General features: G+C 42.6%; 3 protein-coding genes across 3 annotated transcripts in view; 2 read left to right on the top strand and 1 right to left on the bottom strand.

Moving 5' to 3' along the window:
• Positions 1-10,840, top strand: part of LOC108898676 (microtubule-associated serine/threonine-protein kinase 1-like) — a 39,959-nt gene extending 29,119 nt beyond the window's left edge. The window contains 22 exon segments of the mRNA XM_018698645.2: positions 1,317-1,449; positions 1,547-1,614; positions 2,064-2,140; positions 2,251-2,459; positions 3,603-3,741; positions 3,894-4,026; positions 4,823-4,988; positions 5,162-5,263; positions 5,745-5,867; positions 6,533-6,585; positions 6,587-6,656; positions 6,784-6,937; positions 7,043-7,302; positions 7,414-7,638; positions 7,741-7,970; positions 8,927-9,049; positions 9,178-9,252; positions 9,254-9,312; positions 9,422-9,470; positions 9,472-9,610; positions 9,770-10,035; positions 10,037-10,840. Coding sequence (XP_018554161.2) covers positions 1,317-1,449; positions 1,547-1,614; positions 2,064-2,140; positions 2,251-2,459; positions 3,603-3,741; positions 3,894-4,026; positions 4,823-4,988; positions 5,162-5,263; positions 5,745-5,867; positions 6,533-6,585; positions 6,587-6,656; positions 6,784-6,937; positions 7,043-7,302; positions 7,414-7,638; positions 7,741-7,970; positions 8,927-9,049; positions 9,178-9,252; positions 9,254-9,312; positions 9,422-9,470; positions 9,472-9,610; positions 9,770-10,035; positions 10,037-10,681 — 3,498 coding nt within the window. The 3' untranslated portion in view covers positions 10,682-10,840.
• Positions 10,841-15,635: 4,795 nt separating this feature from the next.
• Positions 15,636-19,848, top strand: LOC108898650 (cysteine protease atg4da). Its single transcript, XM_018698610.2, is given in 11 exon segments — positions 15,636-15,770; positions 15,772-15,886; positions 16,009-16,092; positions 16,198-16,371; positions 16,721-17,012; positions 17,097-17,161; positions 17,598-17,725; positions 18,066-18,144; positions 18,240-18,316; positions 18,804-18,923; positions 19,039-19,848. Coding segments are annotated over 11 exon segments (1,380 nt in total). The 5' UTR covers positions 15,636-15,692; the 3' UTR covers positions 19,207-19,848.
• Positions 19,849-19,945: 97 nt separating this feature from the next.
• On the bottom strand, positions 19,946-21,963 carry LOC108898619 (galactose-3-O-sulfotransferase 2). The gene is given in 4 exon segments (XM_018698552.2): positions 19,946-20,569; positions 20,571-21,225; positions 21,333-21,644; positions 21,845-21,963. Coding segments are annotated over 4 exon segments (1,341 nt in total). The 3' UTR covers positions 19,946-20,314.
• Positions 21,964-22,118: the final 155 nt, after the last annotated feature.

Below are 22,118 nucleotides of genomic sequence, written 5' to 3'. Positions count from 1 at the left end.
TGTGTGCAAGCCAGTGTGGCTGTGTTTCATAACAGAGTATCAATCTTGTGTCCCCCTCGATGAGTCATGCCACACTGACGTGGTTCTTGATTATGAACGACAGTTGAAACAGGGACATGGAGAATTGATTCATCGGCCTAATTCCACCCTCATTTTCTGCAGATCACTGCATTTGGATTACAGTGTGTGTGTGTGTGCGATCCACTGCATGTTTTTGGCATTGTTAGTAATCAGGTTTGGATCAGCAGCCTGGAGCTGCATTAGTGATACAGTGGATGAAAACCTCTACTGCAATACAACATGTCAAATGAGGTCTGTGGTGCAGCACAATGACCCAGTGCTGTGATGTATTTCTGAGTGAGAAAGGAATATGTGGACATATGGTTTCAATAGGGGAGGGATTTATGTAAATCAGATCCTTCAGGTTTGATTGGATTACACAAAAGTGGGCGTGGCTTAGCCAATACAGCGCTACGCGGCGCTGACTGCTCACCTCCATCTCTACCACCATAACCTATGTTAGATCAGGAGGAGGAGATGAATTAATTCAAACACACACCACCTTGTATAATATCATTACAGTTTATGATTGTCAGGGTTAGCCAGTTGGCCCAACTCACTTTGACTGGATAAATCTATGTTGGTAGTTGCAGATATGACATCAAACATTATAAACTATATTTTAATTTCACTTTGACTATAAGATTGCACAGAGCAGGGAGTGTGTGTTATAATAACCTATATGTGTACAAACATATTTTCTGTGCTGAAAATGGCCATAATGTCACCTCTGTCATCACAGGCTCAGAATTATGGCACAAATATAACCCCACACCTCTTGACCTTGAAAGCAGCCTGGTGTCCTGCTCTTGTTGTCCTGAGGAAGATGCTGTATTTCCACCATTTGTTGTTTGTTTATTGCTGACCCTGTGCTTTTACCTAGTGATTTGGACTGAACATAAACCTTGTTAAGTATAGCTTTAAACATAATCAGCCTTAAATCAGAATTCTGAATTTTTGGTCTGTGAACATATTCAAGTCTCTCCTAAGGCTGAACAGCACTGACTGCAGTGATGGTGTCTTCCAGAAACAAATCCTGGAGCTGCTCCAGAGGCAGTGAATCATGAAACACCTCCTAGAGGCAGCCATGGTGGCTTTGCTTGGAAATGGGAAAAAAATCTGATTTACATTTAAATCAACTTTTGCCTCAAAAATTCAATCAGCCAACAGCAAGTAAATGTAAATGTAATATTAATGGAGGAGCTCCAAAGATTTCCACCTGATTACATTAATGATATCAATGCCCTGGTTTCCAGGAGTTTAACCCTGAGGAGTTTTACCATCTGCTGGAAGCAGCAGAGGACCACGCCAAAGAAGGTCATCTGATGAAGACAGACATTCCTCGTTACATCATCAGTCAGCTGGGACTGACCAGAGACCCTATTGAAGGTGAAGGAGGGACAGGAACTCTGATTTCACTTAAAAAAATAAATAAATAAAATGAACTAACTGTGAGCTGACCTAACTGCCATCTGTTTGTCATCAGAGATGGTAAACCTTGATAGTTACGACAGCGAGGGACCGCTAACTCCTGAAACAGATGACTCGACAGAGGTGAGACACACATTAATCCTCAGCCTGGTCATTTCCCCAGCACTCAGCCCTTTTCCTCACTCATCCACCCTTTTCCTACCTTTACAGACTGGCCTGCCAAGGTCCTTGTTGCTCTCACTGAAAATGTCTGCTTCATCTGCTAATGACTTGGCATACATGCTTTTATCCATCTAATTTAGCTGATTTATGATGAAGTAAAAAAAAACAGGACACCCCCCTCCTTGAATCTCCAGGCCATCCCTCTAGCATAAGGCGCAGCTCCAACTGCCAAAATATATCTACGCACAGAAAAAATAGAGGACAGGGAGGGAGGTATAGACCAGAACTGAGGCAGTTTGAAATGATTTGAAAGTGAATTTGAAGTGATTTCATTGACACTTATCATATTAATAATTTCTCAATGAGTAAGACCAACCTTTTTAAGCAGCACTGTGATCTTTGATCCACAGGGGAAGATCAGAGCAATGAAACCGCCAGGAGAAGCCGACTTCCAGACTATCAAGCTGATCAGTAATGGAGCTTACGGGTGGGTAGAGCGCTCTGTTAATGAGGATGTGACTAATTTTAACATCTGTAAGCCAGGCATAGACACAAATGACTTTTACATGCAACACACGTGTCCTGTATGTGTCTCAGTGCTGTGTACCTGGTGCGTCATCTCGAGACGCGGCAGCGATTTGCCATGAAGAAGATCAACAAGCAAAACCTGATCCTGAGGAACCAAATCCAGCAGGCCTTTGTGGAAAGAGACATCCTCACCTTTGCAGAGAATCCTTTTGTCGTCTCCATGTTCTGTTCCTTCGAAACCCGTCGACACCTCTGCATGGTGATGGAGTATGTAGAAGGTGAGCATGTGTAGGTGCATACAGGTTTTACTGGAGCTGCCTTCCTGGTGGGAAAAATGTTTGTTGGCTAAATATATTTTGGCCACGACTACACCTCCAGTCAATGAGTGATTCCATTACCTTTTCAAGTTACAGCTGCATTTAGCTGTGATTTAGAGTAATATAAGTAGAACAGCTGTAAATGAGACTAAGTGTGTGTCCCACCTCCCACATCTGCATATTCATTCTAAGCAGGTTTTGGAGTGTGCAGTGTGTTCACAGTGGAAAAAAGAAGTCTACTCAGACTAGACAGTATGCATACTAAATGCAGTGGATTTATGAGTGTGTTGTCAATACGTAGCTACTACTATCCAACAATGCAATGCATTAAGGACATTAAAGAGCTGCTCAGAGCTGAAAGATCTTGAAAGCTACAGATCTTGAAAAACAGACAAATGTTTGTTGTGACAGATGTGTCTCTGTCTCTCTGAGAAGTTTAACTGGCACTGACACTTCAAAGTTATAGTTTGATTGATATCTGATGTTGGAAATATTCTTTCCTGCGTGCAGCATGGATGTCTCTCCTACATTTCATGGGAATCCATTCAACAGTTACAATATTTCACTTAAAACCACAAATAGGAACCTCATGTTGGTGCTAGAGAAAAGGTCAGAGGATCAGCAAAGTCAGTGTGTTTCAGTCTTTTGACACAATAGATATCTGTATCAAATAGATATTTGATTATTTGATATTTTATAGTAATCAACCCATTAATTGGTGAGATATTTCAGTCAGGAGTGGTGTCCAAACAGATCAACAGTATCACTCCTGGAGTCAGTCAGGTAGCATGGCTGGAAATCTGTTAGCATCAATATTAGCCTGCCCCTTAGGTAACCAAGTGATCTGAGCCTTTCCAGTTTTAAGACTAGTTTGTGAGTTGGGTGAATATACTCCTGAATGCCCAGTGAAAATGAAACACTTACTCGTGTGCCAGATATCCTTGAATGCAGGATGACTAAAAGTATAGTCATCATCTTGGTGTGCATGTTGCTTTCTTCTAAATGGAAACTAAAATGCTCTGGGGACAAGAGGTACCAGGAGACATTCATGGTAATTGCTTATGTCAGCAGCAAGACTAATCAAATACTTAATTCTGCTGGTAGGTGGAGACTGTGCCACTCTGCTGAAGAACATCGGGGCACTGCCTGTGGAAATGGCACGCATGTACTTCGCAGAGACAGTCCTAGCTCTGGAGTACTTACACAACTATGGCATTGTACACCGTGACCTCAAGCCTGACAAGTAAGACAGAGTTAGTTTTCATCAAACTGTTGCAAAGAGATGATGTAAAATGTGGCAATACGTTGCTCAATTTCATTGCCATTACACCGCTATTTCAAAAGGATTTACTCTATATAAAGCTTACGTAACATAACTACTGTTTCTATCCTTAGCCTCTTAATTACCTCAATGGGTCACATCAAGCTGACAGACTTTGGCCTGTCTAAGATGGGTCTGATGAGTCTGACGACCAATTTGTATGAAGGACACATAGAGAAGGATACCCGGGAATTCCTGGATAAACAGGTATCACAAAGACGATGAAAATAATAGGAGATCATATACATATACTCAAATCTACAAGTAGTCAGATCCACATTCTACATAGACATTTTATTGAGGTTATTACCTACCAAAACCACTTTTGATTAAACTAAGTGCTAAGCAAATTAAATGAATTCAAATAAATGAAATAATCACATGTACATTGTAACTATAATCTGTGTCTTCTTTGGTAGTATTACAGTGTAGACAGTTTGATCCAAGCAAAGTTTAAATGTGAAACGTCCTTTGATGTCTTCATTCCTATGCAAAGATATTTCCTGTCATTGTGTGCCAGGCATATCTGAAACATGAAAAAAATGAGACCAGTTAACAGTTGGCAGAACAATAGGCCAGTATTTCCTCAGTTATTATAATCATTTTCCTTTTAGGATAGTTTTTTTCCCCCAAGCCTTTCATTCAGGGCTCACGCTTTGAATCTAAGCCTCATTGTTTCTTGTGTATGCATTATGCCAGCCAGAAATCTGTTAGCATTCAGTGCATACCCATCTGCACATGAAAACGTTCATCAGGGCTTTCATCTTGTCTTGGCATCTCTGGGGTGATCTACTTGGCTAGGCAGAGATATGCATGCTTCATACATATGTGCCTCACTCTCAGGGTCAACAGTCTTCCACTTAGCAGCTATATCATTTCTAACTTATTTTTAGTAGCACAAATGCAAAAAACTGCAATCTGGACAGGCCTACCTCTTTGAGTTGTAAATCTAATAAATCTAAATCTAATAAATAAATAAACTAATCAAGTTGTTTACTTGTAGGTGTGTGGAACTCCAGAGTACATTGCCCCTGAGGTTATTCTTTGTCAAGGTTATGGGAAGCCAGTGGACTGGTGGGCTATGGGCATCATCCTGTATGAGTTCCTTGTGGGCTGTGTGCCTTTCTTCGGAGACACTCCAGAGGAGCTGTTTGGACAGGTCATCACAGGTGAGTCTGAGCTGGACCAGTATTTTGAAGTGGAAACAGTAAACACACTCTACACTGCTAACAGATAAACCAAACTTGTCTTTCACCTCCCCTCTTCCACATATTTTCCTCAACCCCTCACCAACAATGTGTATCATCTTATTGCCCCCCGCCCTCTCTGCTGTGTCTTGTAGATGACATAGTGTGGCCAGAAGGGGATGAGGCTCTCCCTGTTGATGCCCAGCACCTGATCTCCTCCCTCCTGCAGACGAATCCACTGGTTCGACTGGGCACAGGTCAGACAGCCAGTCAGGCAACAGTTCAAGCTTTTTTCTCTATACCACCATTACTATCCATTACTATCTGTTAAGACTTCTCTGCTCACTTGCAAGCTAGTTCTCATGTACTCTCAACATCAACACATTCAAGTGTTACAGCTTGATGTAAAATGTGGATATGTATTTGTATTCAGTTAAATCATATTTTTCTAGTAACTCAACTATTTTTTCAAATTAGCTGAGCTGCTTTACAATCTTTCCATGTCCCTTAGCAACTGCTGACATACCCCCTGGGGTGCACATACCCCTGGTTGGGAATCACTGACCTGGAACGCTAACTGCCATCTTGCATGTAGGCTCCGAGGTTCAGTTCATCCACAAAAAGTTGACTTCTGTTGTGCCTCTATTTGCTTTAGGGCTGCAGATATTACTTGTCTGTCTTTGTCTCCCCCTCTTTCTCTATATATACCTCTCTCCTCTTCCTTCCTCTGCCCTTTAGGTGGTGCCTTTGAAGTGAAGCAGCACTCATTCTTCGCAGAGGTGGACTGGAACAGCCTGCTGAGACAGAAGGCAGAGTTCATCCCTCACCTAGAGTCAGAAGAAGACACCAGTTATTTTGACAGTAAGTCTACTTCTAGGAACGCAGGACACTATGGAAAAGTTTGAGTCTGGGCACAGACCACAGATCCCTTTGAGGTCAAGATAATTCTTAGTCATCAAAACAGGCTCTTCTGAATCTTCCATGTTACCATGATAACCACTGTAAATGCAGAAAGGCAGTTATTAGTGTAATGTGCATTTTTAGACTTGAATGTGTCAATTCAGCATGAGCAGCGGGGGTCTGTCTGAATTTGCAGCTTTTTGAAGCTGAGCTTTCAAATTTACAGAGAGAGACCTAACAGTTTCCCACCATGAGCAAGCACTAGGCGACTGTGGCAAGGAAAAACTTCCTTTTAAGAGGCAGAAACCTCGAGCAGAACTGGAGTCAGGGTGGGCGGCCATCTGCCTCGTTTAAACAGAGAGAGTGGGGTGGGGGGTGGGGTAATAGAAAGACAACATTGCAAATACACAGTCTAAGTCAAAATGTAAATAGTAATAATAATAATAATAGCTAAAGGAATAATAATGACAGAACAGTGAAACATTAATAGCAATAACAGTACCACTAACACTAAATGTTGTAACATCATCAGTGCACAGTGACTGCTTTGTCTCACTGAATATGAACTATAATATAATACTGCTGCTCTCTGAATTTGTGTCCATCTCATTACCTTTTGTCATCAGCTCGCTCTGAGCGCTACCATCACGTGCATTCATATGATGAAGACGATACCAATCGATGATGAGCCTGTGGAGATTCATCGTTTCTCGTCCTGCTCCCCTCGCTTTAGCAAGGTGAGACCTGACAGTCACAGAAAAACTGCCTCTCACCTCTTTGTTTGTTTGAAGCATTGGTTGTTCATCAGTCGACATAACAACACAATCAGTGCCATGAAAGTTTGACTAACTCATTGTGTGGACTTGAAGGTGTACAGCAGCTATGGAGCATCTGTCCCAACTCGAGCATAAACCCCATGCTGTGACTCTACGGGAGCACAAGGTCCCCAGGGAGGATCGAATGGCCAAAAGAGAAAGCCTGGGAAGTGTCACCCTCAGGGACAAGAGCTGGAGGACTGGATCACCTGAGATGTGAGTGCAGCCCATAGAGAATACAAAAGACTGTCTTTTTAAATAACATGCACACTGGCTGTGTGGTTGTAATCTTTTTTGTTGGTGTTGTTTTTTCTTTTTCAGGAAGCGCCTGTCCTGCTCTGAGTCCTCCTTCACAGAGAGTGACTCCAGCCCACCGTCCGGGGCCCGAAGACGCTTCTCCGCCCTCATGGATACACACCGCCTGGCCTCACCTCTGGAAGTTGACTCTGAGCTGCCCGCATCTAGCAGGCAGCCTCCAGTGAAGGCAAGGGGTACTTCCCTGGAAGGCGCCATGGGTGCAGTCTCCTCTCAAGGTGATCTGAGAATGCATCCTAAAGACAGCAACGGGATCACAGGCGGAGGTAAGAGGGCACAACATCACTGAACAATCTGATCTGTGACCCCAAACCTGTATTTGATGACAACACATGTAAAGATCATTTATTTACTGTTGGGTCTCTTCTGTGTCACAGACAAGGTTTTGAGACCTGCTGATGCATCGTTGCCTCTACCAGGCAGTGCCACAGTTCTGGGACTTCCAGAGGCTCAGGGGCCCCGCGGGGCCACCACTGACTTGGTGCTGCGGAGGGTCCGCCACCAGCAGCTTTCAGCTGAGGGAGAAAAACGTAGCTCACGACCAGGAACCAAAGTTATCAAATCTGCCTCTGCTACTGCTCTGTCTGTCATCATCCCTGCAGGTAAAGGCACGTATATTTCACTGCATTAGCAAACAAATACAAAAACCTAGGCTGAATTTAATCCTGTAATGTAACTTAAAAACTCCATCTCTCTCTCCTCAGTGGAGCAACACGGTGCTTCCCCTCTGGCGAGCCCCATGTCTCCTCGCTCTCTCTCGTCCAACCCCTCCTCTCGCGACTCTTCTCCCAGCAGAGACTACTCCCCAATGGTCAACGTCCTGCATTCTCCAATCACCATCCACCGCTCTGGGAAGAAGTATGGCTTCACTCTCCGAGCCATCAGAGTCTACATGGGAGACAGTGATGTCTACAGCGTCCATCACATGGTCTGGGTGAGAGAGCAGAGCTTACTGTATGAGTTCCTGATAGTTCTACTCAGCAAAATACCTTTACTACTACTAATAATAATCATAATAACAAACTTTATTTGTATGGTATCTTTCATACATACAATACAATCAAGAAACATCTCAACACCAGCTGAAATCCAATAAAACCAGGTAGTAAATAATAAGAATAAAGAAATAAAATCAGCTCTCAGCAAGAGTCATTAGAAGCAGGGCTTCAGTTTCAGGATTAAAATAGTGTTTTTATAGACATTTACAGAAGTTGCATGTCAGATGTTTCACTTGTCAAGTTGTCCAACAGTTGCGGTTCATAATAATAAAAGGCTTCCTCTCCAGACTTCTCAGTACAGTCAGTACTGTAGGGTTTGATGACCTAAGGCAGAGGTTAGGGGTGTAGGGGAAAATGTGTTATGCTCTCGTTTCCTTGTTTTTGTTTAAATCTTTGATTCATTTTTATTGATCCAGTTTTAAAAAAAAGCATTGCTATAGTCTCTCTTTTTTGCTCAAGCCGCCTTCTTCTTCTTCTTTTATCTCTTTTAGATTCAACACTAATGACTAATAATAAAATAATAAAAACTTGGTCTCCACCTAATTTCAAACAGTTGTTGCACAAACTTAAAGGGAGTCTGGTACTAAAACACAGGTACAGGTAATTCGAGCAGTGTACAGGTGCAGAAGACAAGAACAACACAGGGACAGGATGGCTGGAGTCCAGTGAGATGCTAGGGAGCTGTAGAACAATGACAGCCTGAAGACAAGGGTTATAATGAGGTGTGATGGGTATTTGATGCACACTAAGAAATACCAGAAACACATTCCAGAGCTATCATGATGTTTGTTTTTGTCCGGTCAGCCCCAGTTAGAGGTTTGACACACAGCTAAACAGCTTTTCTGTCTAAATGGCTAAATCCATGTCATTAAATACTTTTCTCTGGTCACAGCATGTGGAGGATGGAGGTCCCGCCCAGGAGGCAGGACTTAGTGCTGGTGACCTCATCACTCATGTAAACGGGGAGTCAGTCCACGGTCTGGTCCATACAGAGGTGGTGGAGCTCATCTTGAAGGTGAGATATAATCTATTCATCCATCTGTCTATCACATTTATGATTACACTTAAAATTTCATATAAAATTGTTCAGATAAAATGTGTCTACAAAATAATATGGTTCACACACATAAATATAATCTACAGAGTGGAAATAAGGTGACAGTTACAACTACCCCCTTTGAGAACACCTCCATAAAAGTGGGTCCCGCCCGCAAATCCTAGCTATAAATCGAAGATGGCGCGGCGCAGCAAGAGGGCAGGGGCCAAGGAAGGACAGGAGTGAGTTACTGCAAAACAGATGCATTTCATAACAAGACAACATACTTTTTTTTTAATGTTTCCTATGCATTTATTCGCCTCACTATGTAATTTTGTTCACGTCTCTCAGTAAGAAGCGCAGCTCCCTGTTCAGAAAAATCACCAAGCAGTCCAACCTAGCTGCACACCAGCCGAAGCCTCTCCTCTTTAAATCGCTCGCTGTCGTCTGGAGACAGTCTCCCAGGCTCCCCCACCCATGGCCTCACCGCCCGCTCACCCACTCAGACCTACCGCGCCACCCTCGAATCCCCTTACCTGGGTTAGTATAAAAGGCCTTGGAGTTTTCCTGGGCCTGATTAGAGTTATTTATTCTCTCTCTCTCAAAACACAAATGCAAATTTAACTGTAAGAAATTCACTTCCTGACAGCTCAGAAAATATTTCAAAGGTTTAAAGTTGATTTTCTCTACTCTCCTCAGGCACCTCCTCCCAGAGCAGCTCCCCAGCATCCAGCACCCCAAACTCCCCAGCAGCCTCCCACCACATGAGGCCCAGCTCCCTGCATGGCCTGTCTCCCAAGCTTCACCGCCAGTACCGCTCCGCGCGCTGCAAATCCGCCGGCAACATCCCTCTATCCCCTCTGGCTCACACTCCCTCCCCGACCACCTCCTCTCCTCCGCCTCTCACCGGCCACACGGTCGGGAGCTCCAACACCACTCAGATGTTCCCCGCCAAGCTGCACTCCTTCGCCTCCTGTCGCTCGCCCTCGTCCCAAGAGCGCAGAGCCTCCCAGATCCCCCCTGCTGCAGCGGGTGCAGTCGGCAGAGAAGCTAGGAGCGCCGATTCTGCCTTCCTCCTCTTCATCGTCGTCGTCGCCCTCTCCTCTGACGGGCGGGGTGTCGTTACGCAAGCATAGCCTGGAGGTGACGCATGGGGACTACAGGAGAGAGTCTTTCCACTGTGAGCACAGCCTACAAAGTCTGTTGGAGATGGAGGGAGAGAATGGACCCGCTCCCCCATCTCCTTCATCATCTTCCTCCCCTTCTCCTCCCATGGGAGGTGAGATTGGAGGCCTGAAGCCCGCGAGGAGGCTGGGAAGGCAGGAGTCGCCGCTCAGCCGTGACACACTGCTCACATCAAGAGAGAAAGATACCCAAACCACAGCATCTGAGACCACCGCCTCGCAAACTGAGAGTGTAGCTACTAAAACTGAGTCCAAACCCAGTGTTGTTGACACAAGTAAAACATTAACCACCGCTGAGGTTCTGAAGAGTAGCATGGGTACAGCTGCAGTGAAGACCAAGTCTAGTCCAACAGCGGATTTCTTCTGCTACGGAGACCAAGCAGAGTCCTGCGGACAAACCTCTAACTGCAAGTGCTTCAAGTTCTGAGGCCACAGCCTCAAAGAGTAAAGTCAAGCGAGAAAACGTCAACTCCAGGAACAACGAAAGACGCCCAGCAACAAGTGAGTAAGCAGCAGAGCACACAGACAGACAGTGGAGCTGCAACTAAAGCTCAGGAGAAGACTGAGGAGAAAGTGAAAGGGATGGTGAGTGCAGACAAAGGTGTTGTGCAGAAAGCATTGTCATCAGAGCAGCCCAAAGCACGCAAAGGCTCAGAGGCAGCAGAGAAAGGAGGCATCAGTGGCAGTGATAAATCAACTGAGACGACCAAGGTCAAAGGTCCTGCACCCCCAGTTCCAACCCAGGTTCAAACCCACGCTGCAACTCACGTGCCAGCTGCTGCCAGATCTAAAGCAGAGAAGGTATCAAGCAGTTACCGTGGGGCCAAGGAGGAGAGGGCGCACTTGGAAGTCCTGGAGGAGAATCCCATGTCGCCATCCTCTAATGCAGCCTCGCCCAGCTCGAGCAAGTCTCGCCCCATGTCTCCGGGGGATAAAGCCAGCTTCGTCACCCAGCTCACGAGTGTGGCCAAAACAGTGCTCGGGCCTATTAAGGGAGGAGAGGGAGCCAAGGCGAAAGACGCCTCCAAGTCAAGCGAGGAGAAACGGGGAAGCGCAGCAGGAAAAGCCGAGGCTTCATCTGGGGGTGGACGTCGGGGGGCTCAGGCAGCGACCACAGCCGGCGCTGGAACAGTCCAGTCTGATAAAGGAACCGGCCGGGGCTCTAAGCATCATTCGTGATAAGAAAGAGTCAGACTCTCCCATGTAATGCCTTTTACTGTAGCATCATACTGACATATCATGAGCTAACATGACTTTGAATGAAGGGGAGACATAAATGCCTGAAGAAATAACACCAAATAGATGACATGCGACATGTAGATGAAGATGTGAACAAAGATGCATCAGCTAATGTTGGAAAATGTGTGCACATGGTATCATAATGTAGGCCTGTGTATGTACTGTATGTTCATCACAATGTGTTGTATATAGTTAAAAAAAAGCATATGTCTTAATGCATGTCTTATGTTGTACATGGAAAAATGAAAGCATATTTAAAAAGAAGGTGAAAAATATAAAGCAGACCTTAAGGTAGTGAACACTGTGAACAACATTTCGACAGACCACAAGAGGCAAACTGTTAACTACATATAAACAAGCAGGTTTCTGTTATAAATGGGCATTACTCATATTTCAGATCAGCTCCAGTGCCATCATTTAGTTCAAACTGTGTTTCCTTAATGTTCAGTTACTAAACAGGGATCAGGTACAGAAAGACGAATCTTTTATCATGTTGTGAAGAATACAACAAAGACACTGGAAACTGGACCAAGATACCAAATTGCATTAGAAGGTGAATCAGCTGGTTTGCTTCAGATCTGTTTAAGGGCTGGATTTCAGTGAGATTTGAAAGAGGTCGATTAGATGAACTTGCACAGGGACACTATGCAATGTGCTGATTATTATTTTTATTTTTATTTTTTTTGGTGTCCCCAGTTACTAAGTTTACATTGTGCTCTAGACAGAGAAGAGAAGACAGAGGAAGTGGTTGCAATAAGCCAAGCAAACACATTTTGTTTTTAAAGTTATCTCAATTGATCATAGTGAAATGTGCAATTATACTGTGTATTTTAGGTGACTATGTGAATACTTTAGTGTGTTCAGAGTCTGGTAAGGAGACAAAGTGTGTGAAGAACCATGATGAAAGTAGCACTTACAGGAAAATAGGCTAGAAACGCTCTTTCACTCACCCTTTTCTATTTATGCAGACATACAGTTTATTGTATAATATCATGTGTGAAGGAAAGTGCCAGTGTTTTTATTTTGGGATAATGTCTTTGTCTGTTTGTTTGTTTGTTTGTTTACACTTAAATGTATAATAATATGCAATCCACCAGTGCCCAGTTCCAAAAAACTGAGCACACTAGTCAGTGATACAGTAGTAGACTACACAAAGCCAGAAGTAGATTTGTTAAGAGCATCATAGTGCGGAGATCGTGTTTGTTTTTGTGTATTAAAGAAAAATAAATCATCTCGTAGTTTTGAGACATCAAAAGGCTCAGAGAGGTGTTAGACTGCCACCTTGTGGACAACATCACGACACCAAAAGTCCTGAGATACAACAAAGGATACTGTAGGTATATATCTAAGTCTGATACCTCCTGGCTGTGGATCTTTCCATTTCATACATTATATGTCTGATGCATAATTATTCTGTTGATGAACACATTTAGATCAGTTTCAGATTAGTTTTGCAGTCTGAGCTTAAAAGGTTTTTTTTTTTAACCCATTATTCTGTAACCTAATGTTTGGACATTAAACACCAGTGTTTTTGTGTGTGATGTGAGAAAATTGCACTTTATTTTGTGTCAGATACTTTTATTTACTTGTCTTATATATTTATTTTGTTATTTTTCTATTTGTTCTATTTATTCAACTTTTTAATTTATTCAAATGTTTTTACAAGTTATCAGTTAGTGAATTTCTGCTCTACTACTGAGGTTAGTTATTTATGAATTTTTCATCTAGACTGAGAAATCTACCAAATCTGTATGGCTGCCCCCACTTTGTGCAGTTTTGACTCTGTCATTCTATAAGTCTGAAGTTGTAATATTGCTGTCATGTCCATCTTTGTCCAAGTGTTTGACTTTTTTACGACAACAACTGTCTCTGGCCGTTGTTGTTCATTACATTGCTACGTATTTACTAGCCACTGTTGTGAAAAACTGATGCAAAAAAGCCTACAGTGCAGAAATGTAATAAAATGCAATGAAACCCCTCATTTTGTCTGACTGTTTGGAGGTAAAACAACATTTTCCTGTGGAGCATTAGTACATCATAAAGGACTGTGTCTAAAACTATTTGTTAATTTAGTACTAACTGAGCAGCTGACGAACCATATATATTTCAAACCACTGGAGGTACTTCTTTTCTATATTATTGGTTATCGGTATTATTGGTAATTGTTTAATTCGTCAGATTCTGAAAGGATTACTGAAGCATTGCTGTATCCAGCCATGTCGTTGATTGGGGCTAATTGACACAGATCTTGATGAGGTAACAAGAACATCATGGTGATAAAGTAAAACGATCATCCAGAAAAAGAACCTGGGCCTGACTCTCATTGGTCCTCCATTGACCAGTCACAGCAGCGCCAACACGTGACCAGTATAAACAGGAAGTGAGCTAATTCATAACCCTGCTCTTTTCGGGGTTTGAGCTCAGGTGGCTTGATGCTAGTTTAAGGAAAAACAGACTGATATCTGCTGTGAAATTCATTCATTGACTCGCTCTGAGTGAAGGAGGCACAATGACGATGCCTGAATGAAGGTAAAAGAACGAAGTCTCACTCTGATAGTTTCATAAACCCCGTCAATTTGACTGCATGTGTGTGTGGACGAGCTCTGGAGTTACTAAAGTTAGTGGCTGAAAATGAAAAGAGGAGAATTTGCACATGAATGAATGTTTTGTTCAGTACGTTTAGACCTTGAGTTTATTCTGCTGATCCAATCCAACGTCTGTAGTTTGAAAATGTTTGTATTTTTGTACGACGTCACTGCTCGAATAATTCCGCCATATACGAACGTTTAAGTTTCTGCGTTCGTAGTGCAGTGTTTCAAATGACAAACACATCAAATACATAACGTGATGCATAAATGCAGAATTCTCATTTAGATTCATTTATTAGATAAAAAAGGAAACAAGCCATCATTTTGTCTTATTTTATCCGATAAAATGTTTTTAAACGAAATATAATGAAGTGGTTATTATGATAGTTGTCACTGATGTATTTTCTACCAGAACTACAAAACACTGAAATTTAATAAGGGTTATATTCTATGAGTGAAACACAGAAGCATGTGTGATTACAAAAGCCTTACACAAATATTGTGTAATAATTTACTACATTTACAGTATGATTGTCACAGAACTGTCTAATATTATTTTCACATCCGCTTTGGTACAGTGTGAACCCATGACACGTTACAATCGACAAAAAAAGTGTGTTTCTCCTCAGAGCCTCTGAAATTATTCCAGTTAACAATTTGGGACTCAAAGAAGTAACATGATCAAAATTTACAAAAATGAAAATATTAGCAAAATGTCTTAACTGATTATATAACTTCATGTTGCAGAACTTTTTTTTTTCTCTTTTTGATGAATATGAAATATCTCATGACCCCTGAGGTTGAGAGCCACTCTATTAAACAACTGAACTGTACATAAAGTAGTTAAATCTAGTTCTACCTCCACCAGTTACATCAGTAAAATGCTGGTGACACATTGTTGTGTGCAGATTAACAATCTATTGTGTAATATATATACTATGTATTGTGTGTATATTTCACTTACAGGGCCATTTTTCTGCAGAATAAGTTCTTCTATTTTTGACGCTATCACATTTTGCTGATAGTACTTCTGTACTTTCACTTAAATGGATTTTTGAATGCATTACTTATAATGGAGTATTTAATGGAGAACTTCTACTTAAGTTATGGATCTGAATACCTCGACTGATCACATTACTGACATAGACCCTTGTAACTGTGTAACTGTACACATTGTGACATTTAATATGTGACTGTTCTCATTCTGTATGGCTGCCAGTGTGATGTTTTAGAGGGAGTAAGCCAAATGTGGTGAGAACAGGATACCAGCACCTCTCCTGTGGCAGCTAAACTGACATATCTGAAATTCCTTAAGTCACAGGGTGCAGTCACATGGCTTCACTCTCTACTTACTGTCATGGAGAATTATTGACTTTGCTGTGCTTACTGTTAATCCATCAGTTTCAGGGCAGAGCTGGTTTGTTTCGAGACAAAGTAATATAATTGACTGTTCATAGCTACATCATCTGTGACACTGCTTGTGTCACATGTATACAATGAGAATTGGTTCGTATTGTTTTATGGTGTTTTATGTTCCCGCTGTGTGTGTGCAGGCTGCCATGGAGATAAGGAGCAATTCTCCTCACTCAGTCTCTGTCGCCTCCAGTTGTTATGAATCCCAGCACTTCCTCGGCTGGCCGTGAGGGCCAGTCCCCTGCAGACGATCTAATGGACGACTGGCTCTTTCTCTCCTACTGAATCTGTCAGGCCTCAGGTCCTTGACATGAGCAGGGATGACCAGGAGGCAGAGGACAGAGGCAAACTCAGATCCAAGTTGGTCTCAGCATGGAACAGTGTCAAATATGGTCAGTTTTATCTCTGTGTCATGTAGCTCTTTTATATTTTTACTGTGCAATAAGAGCAGATCTGCTTGTTCTCTTTTGTCAAGTGAGATTAAACTGTATCTCTTTTCCCTTTAATGTTTCAGGCTGGTCCTTGAAGCAGAAATCCAAATTCAGCAAGAGCTCTCCTGTGATCATGCTTGGAAAATCCTATGAGCTCAAGGATCAAGGTGAGGCCCTGAGCATTTGGCCCTCATACTTCCTAAAATTACCTCGTTTGTGTGATTCTAAAAGCAAGCAGGACATTTTTCATTAAAGCTCTGTAACTGTGTCAGGGGAGAGAGAGCGTTTCCGTCGTGCCTTTGTATCCCTCCTGTGGTTGACGTACAGGCGGGGGTTCCCTCCACTGGCCGGCTGCTCTCTGACCACTGATAGCGGCTGGGGTTGTGTTCTACGTACAGGGCAGATGCTGCTAGCACAAGGCCTCCTCCTACACCTGATGCCTCCAGGTGATGACACACAACAGCTCACTGTAGTGTCAAATAATGTGGTCCGTTGAATTTACTGATTTAAAAAAAATAGAGACACATATCCTTCTAGTAATTAAATAACAGTTATACATATGGACTTAGAATATCAAGAGCTGTGCTCAGTTACAGTACATTTTGTTCCATCCCACCCCCTGTGTGACATATTGTGAGTGATAACAAAGTTTTCTTTCAGTTAAGAACAATTTTCACTGAAGCAACAAACAAATCAATCTGTCCTTGTCATATGATAAACCCATTTCAAAAAGATATCTGTTGTAATCCTGTAGTTACATTCTACAGTATTCATGTTTCGTTTTGTTGCTTTGAGGTTGGACTTGGTCTGTGAGCCACCATGTGGTCAAAGATGACATGGACCTGGAGAGTCACCCTGCAAACAGTGGACAAAGTTTCAAGGAAGGGACTAATAAGAGGGGTCGAAAACTGAGCTTGGGTTCCCTCTTGGACAGACCCATGGAGGCTACTCACAGACGGGTTGTATCGTGGTTTGCAGACCACCCCACTGCCCCTTTTGGAATACACCAGCTGGTAGAATTGGGCAAAAGCTCAGGGAAGAAGGCCGGGGACTGGTACGGTCCCTCCATTGCGGCACACATCCTCCAGTGAGACCTGCAGCAATAACATGCCAGCACAATTATCCAAACCAGCTTTTTATCAAGATGTAACGGTCAACATTTTGTTTCCAGGAAAGCCGTGGCAACATCTGCAGACCTCCCCAATCTAGTCGTGTATGTTGCACAGGATTGCACCAGTGAGTCATTTCTTTCATCACTTGATTTGCTCTCTGTTCTGAGGGCATAGCAAATGCAGCTGTGCTCAGAAGCAGACATTAGCACCCACTAGCTATGCAGATAGAGAAATGTATCAGTGTTTTACACTTGTATGCTGTATATTTAAAGAGTGTGTGCAATTTAAATCACTTGTTAGTATTTTTTTACAGTAGAGAGGAGTTTGTGAGCCTGGGGTAGTGCGTGCACGCAGCCTCACAGCACAAAATGAAAATTGTTGCGTAGTTATCCTGGATTACACAGTAAAAACCAGAGGGAAATATGCTTTCAAAGAAGAGATGGAGGTTAACTTGCTCTGATTTTGTTATGTTGAACTTAAATAGCCTGAAATGGAGGTGAGAGGGCTCAGTGAACCATGTGGACATGTCTGTGTGTGTCTCTTTTTCTGTCTGTGTTCAGTTTACTTGGAGGATGTGAAGAGGTTGTGTGAGCGGCCTCCTCCTCAGTCCTGGAAGTCTGTTATCATCCTGGTTCCTGTGCGACTTGGAGGACAAGATCTCAATCCTGCCTACGTTAATTGTGTCAAAGTATACAAACAGTATCTTTATGCATTCACCCTGATTTGCATTCCGGGTAAATTGAGTAGTCTGTGGGGAAAATGTTGAACAAAAGTGACTCTAAAAATTGACTCCTTGTAAGGATTCCAGTGAGTTTCCAGCTGAAGTATTCACTATGATTTCCCCTCAAATAACTCATCAGTCTTTTAACTACAGGTTCCTTCTCCATGCATACACTGTGGTTGTGGGTTTGTCTGTGGTATTAAAAAAGAGAGAAATTGTTTCTCTAAAGCATAGAACAAGCAGTAATGACTGTGTTACACGAACAAAGAACAAACCATTCTTTGTTTTTTATAATTTTTCTGCCTAGAAACTCTTGACGTTACAATGCTGCATTGGAATCATTGGGGGAAAACCGAAGCACTCTCTGTTCTTCGTCGGCTTCCAAGGTACGTGCAGTACTATCATAATTATTGTGCTCAGCTGTTTGATGTCAGTCATTTCATTTCTTTTTTTTTTTTTCTCTGGCATTGCTGTGTGAAAGATGACCATCTGCTGTACTTGGACCCTCACTACTGTCAGCCCACAGTGGCCATAACAAAGGAGAACTTTCCCTTGGAGGTATGAGGAAGTATCATTGCTCATTGCTTTTTGCTTTCTGTTTTGTTTCCTCCTGTGACAGCTGCGCTCAGTCATGTAAACCAGTGCTCCCCAACCCTTTTTTTCAGACATTTCCCCATAGCCCCACACCAGGTACCCCTTAATCAGCACCACCAGTCATGTTCCAAATGTGTTCAGTTTAACAGATTTTTAAATGCATGTTATTTAACACTACTAGTATTAACTATATGAAAGTGGATAATATTAGAATAACCGGTAACATGTTGATTTTCTTAAAAATCTAATTGTATTTTCTGTTGCAGTCTTTAAAAGCACCCATAAAAGTACCCCCTTGGTACATGTTCCACAGGTTGAGAATTACTGATGTGAACTTTATAAATGTAATAATGACATCCACAGCAGACCTGAAAGTATGGAAATATTTTCTCTGAGACATTTTCCTGATCAGTTTTCTGTTCTTTTACTTCCTCTCTTAAACCACTTGCAGTCATTTCACTGTAAATATCCCAGGAAAATGGCTGTCTCCCGCATGGACCCCAGCTGTACCATAGGATTCTATGCTAAAGGCCAAAGAGACTTTGAGTCATTGTGCACAGTTGTTAATGAGGTACGTAACTGGGGTGTTTGGGTCTATACTCAAGTGTTTGGAAGGTGATGTCACTTAACAAAATGACATAACATTAATTTGTAGGACTTAATCTCCATTCTTCTCTCTCCAATAGGCTCTCTCCACATCTGCAGAGACGTACCCCATGTTTATATTTGCAGAGGGGCATAGTCAAGAAGACGAACGAAGCAGTACACCCACAAACAACATCACTTATATCCAGAGGAAGAACGAACGAAGAGTCGGCACTAGCAACAGCATGGATGAGTTTGTTCTATTATGAACAGAAGAAGATAAAATCTGCCCTGAGGGGTGTTCAGTGATCAACGATCAGGGATCGCACATAGATGAAACAGTTACACTGTGGCAACTACTGAGCATAAGAACAATATTGTCAACATCCGCTAGCAATAACCTCAGGAGACTCCTGAGAGGTTTTGTAAAATGAAGTGGTCAGGTATCATTGGGGACACTACTATATTTTTATTGCTGTTTAGTGCTCATTTGTATCTTTTATTTATTGTTTTAAGAGGAGAACATTTAAATTGATACTTATTCAGTTGAAAGACTTTGAAAGGTGAAGGATGGTTTCTCGTGTTTGTCAGCCTGTTGCTGTTTATTCATACAGTCCATGAGGTTTGTTTTTAATCTATTCACATGTCTCCCAGAGACAAACTTTAGGCATGTGTCACTATGGGATAAACAGCCTCTATTTCAGGTCATGTGACAGGATGTGCTGCCTTTTGAATAGATTAGAAAACATGTGACACACATGAATAACACTGAAAGAAGATGACTGCTTGAGAATTAGTCAAGTTATTGCAAACATACCCTGACAAGAAAAGGACAAAATTTACTGAAAATATCCTAATGAGCTGGATTATTTTGCTGTCTTTTATCTGAATAAACAGTTGATGAACAACAACAGGACATCTGTAATTCTGTACACCTTTATAAAAACATGCAGTGTTTAACTGGTGCATTCTGAGTTTTTAGGGACAGTATAAACATTGCTGGGGTTGGTCATAAGTCATGTTGTCCTCCCACAGCATTATAAATATCTCTGTAACACCTTAACCTCTACTACTTTATTGTTGGTAACACATTACAGTAATGTTATAAACAGATATAAGGGCATTTATGAGGAAAATGTACAGTCAGTTCTTTCAAAAATAACAACCCCTCCTATGAAGATAGATTATTATAACCACAACTGTATTGTCATTCATTATTTGTTTATATACTAGCTGTTATTGACAACAACAGTAATTAACATTTTAAGATGACCTGATATCTGCTTTCAACTGCATTATTGTGTGTTATAAGTTAATGTCAAAAGTCAAAATCTTCCTGTCTTCCCCTTATAATTTTCATTCAGTTCCTTACATATTTTACTCTGTACGTGCAGCCCTCATGTCTCGACCATACTGCAGGAAATACAGGTGAGCGTGGTACTGAAGTTCAGGCAGCACGAGGCGCATACAGAATCCCTGCTCGTGCTTGGTCAGGTTCCCCTGTATCTGATAACCCAAGATGGTGACTGAATCTGTCTGCCAAGGTCTTATGAAGTCCTCCAGTTCCTCAGGGGGCACCCCCTTCCTGGCCACACATTTCTGTCTGATTCTGTCAGTGGAGACCTTCAGCAAGGGCCACGTCTCTGTTCAGCCTCTCCAGCCCATACTGCTCTGCCTTCTCCCAGAACAACTTGAGGAAGAAGTCATAGAGCAACACATCCAGGCTGTTCCAGGCTCGTAGCCTGGCTTTGGTTATGTCGTCCAGCAGAGTGACATACTTTGGGGAGCGAGTGTTTAGACGCAGGTAGGCTAGTTCCTCGAGCTCCAGCTTCAGCAGGGCCCCCAGGAGGACCAGGGACTCATCAAAGTGCTCTGCGATCATAACCAGCTGGAAGGTCTCCTTCAGCAGAGTCAGGTCAGCCGGCCAGGAGGAGTTCCACTGCTGGCTGTTGAGACCTAAATCGAAGCTCATGGGGTTCTTTGCTAGGCCATTCTCAGGCTCTTTGGGGTCCCAGAATGACTCTGGTGACTCCAGGAAAACTGACAGTGCTGATTTGTGCTCTGCTGTCTCTGCCACCTTTTTGGCTAAAGTGAAAGCAGGAATGGTGGAGGTGTAATAAGAAAAAACAGATTCAAATGTCTGTAAAGGTTCACGCAGAATGGTGATGTAGGTGGTGTTTGGTGGCATTATCTGTTTCACTTGCTCCACGTCTAGACGCATGTGGCTACAAAGTATGTCAAACTGAGAGGAACTGTCGGGTAATTCGTCCACAAATTCTGCCCTGAATCTGAAGGGAAAGGGAAGACCTTGTGACAATCACATCAAACTAGATAAAAGCAAAACCAGCACAGAGATTCAGAGTGTATTTAGCAAAGAACAGTCACAGCGGCATACTTATCTGGGTAGCTGAACTGGTAGGTGTAATAAGGGAAAGCGAATGTGGCTCTGTCCTTCTCTCCCATGCGGAACAGCAGATTCTGGACAGTGCTGCCTCCTGTCTTGTGTGTTTTGAGGAAAACAACTGGAGCACGTGACCTCAGTATATTATGAAGATTGGCATCCTTTTGAGTCTGTGCACTGGTGGACTGAGTGTCACTTCTTCTGTAGTTTTGGTATGGCTTATTAGGTCTTTGCTTGGCATAGGCAGGTAGTCCCTTTTTATCCTTTGCTGGTATCTTACTCCAACCTTTGGGCCATTCATGATGGCTTTGAAGAGGAAATACAAGGATTTAGCAAAAAAAATCAAATATTTTGAAATTGAAAATTTTTTCCTCAGTGAAATGATAATAGGAATTTGTGGATTAATCTCAGTTGTTCCCATGCAGTCATTGTGTGACTGACAAAAAGACACAGCAGAATAACTGAAGACTGAGGCACACAAAGGGAAACTACATCTCGTTACTTACCTTGAACGCTGCAACAAATGAGTACCTAGAAGTATGAGCAGAGAGGTCACCCCCATGATCACCATGAGACCTGCCACACGATGTCTCCAAAGCTGGGCAGCCAACCAGTGGAAGGCCATTTCTCAGCCTTTGCCTTGTGCTGGTACTGTGACTCTTGGGCTCTTCAACGTGGGACTCTGTGGCTTAAGGACACTGACACAGACACGACCTCACCTTCCTTAAGCTGATCAGTCACATGTCAAAGAGCTTCCAACATGCAGGAGTAAATAACTGT

This window comes from Lates calcarifer, linkage group LG11, assembly GCF_001640805.2.
Source record: "Lates calcarifer isolate ASB-BC8 linkage group LG11, TLL_Latcal_v3, whole genome shotgun sequence".
NCBI classification, from domain to species: domain Eukaryota; kingdom Metazoa; phylum Chordata; class Actinopteri; family Centropomidae; genus Lates; species Lates calcarifer.
This window is presented reverse-complemented; position numbering and strand designations above follow the sequence as displayed.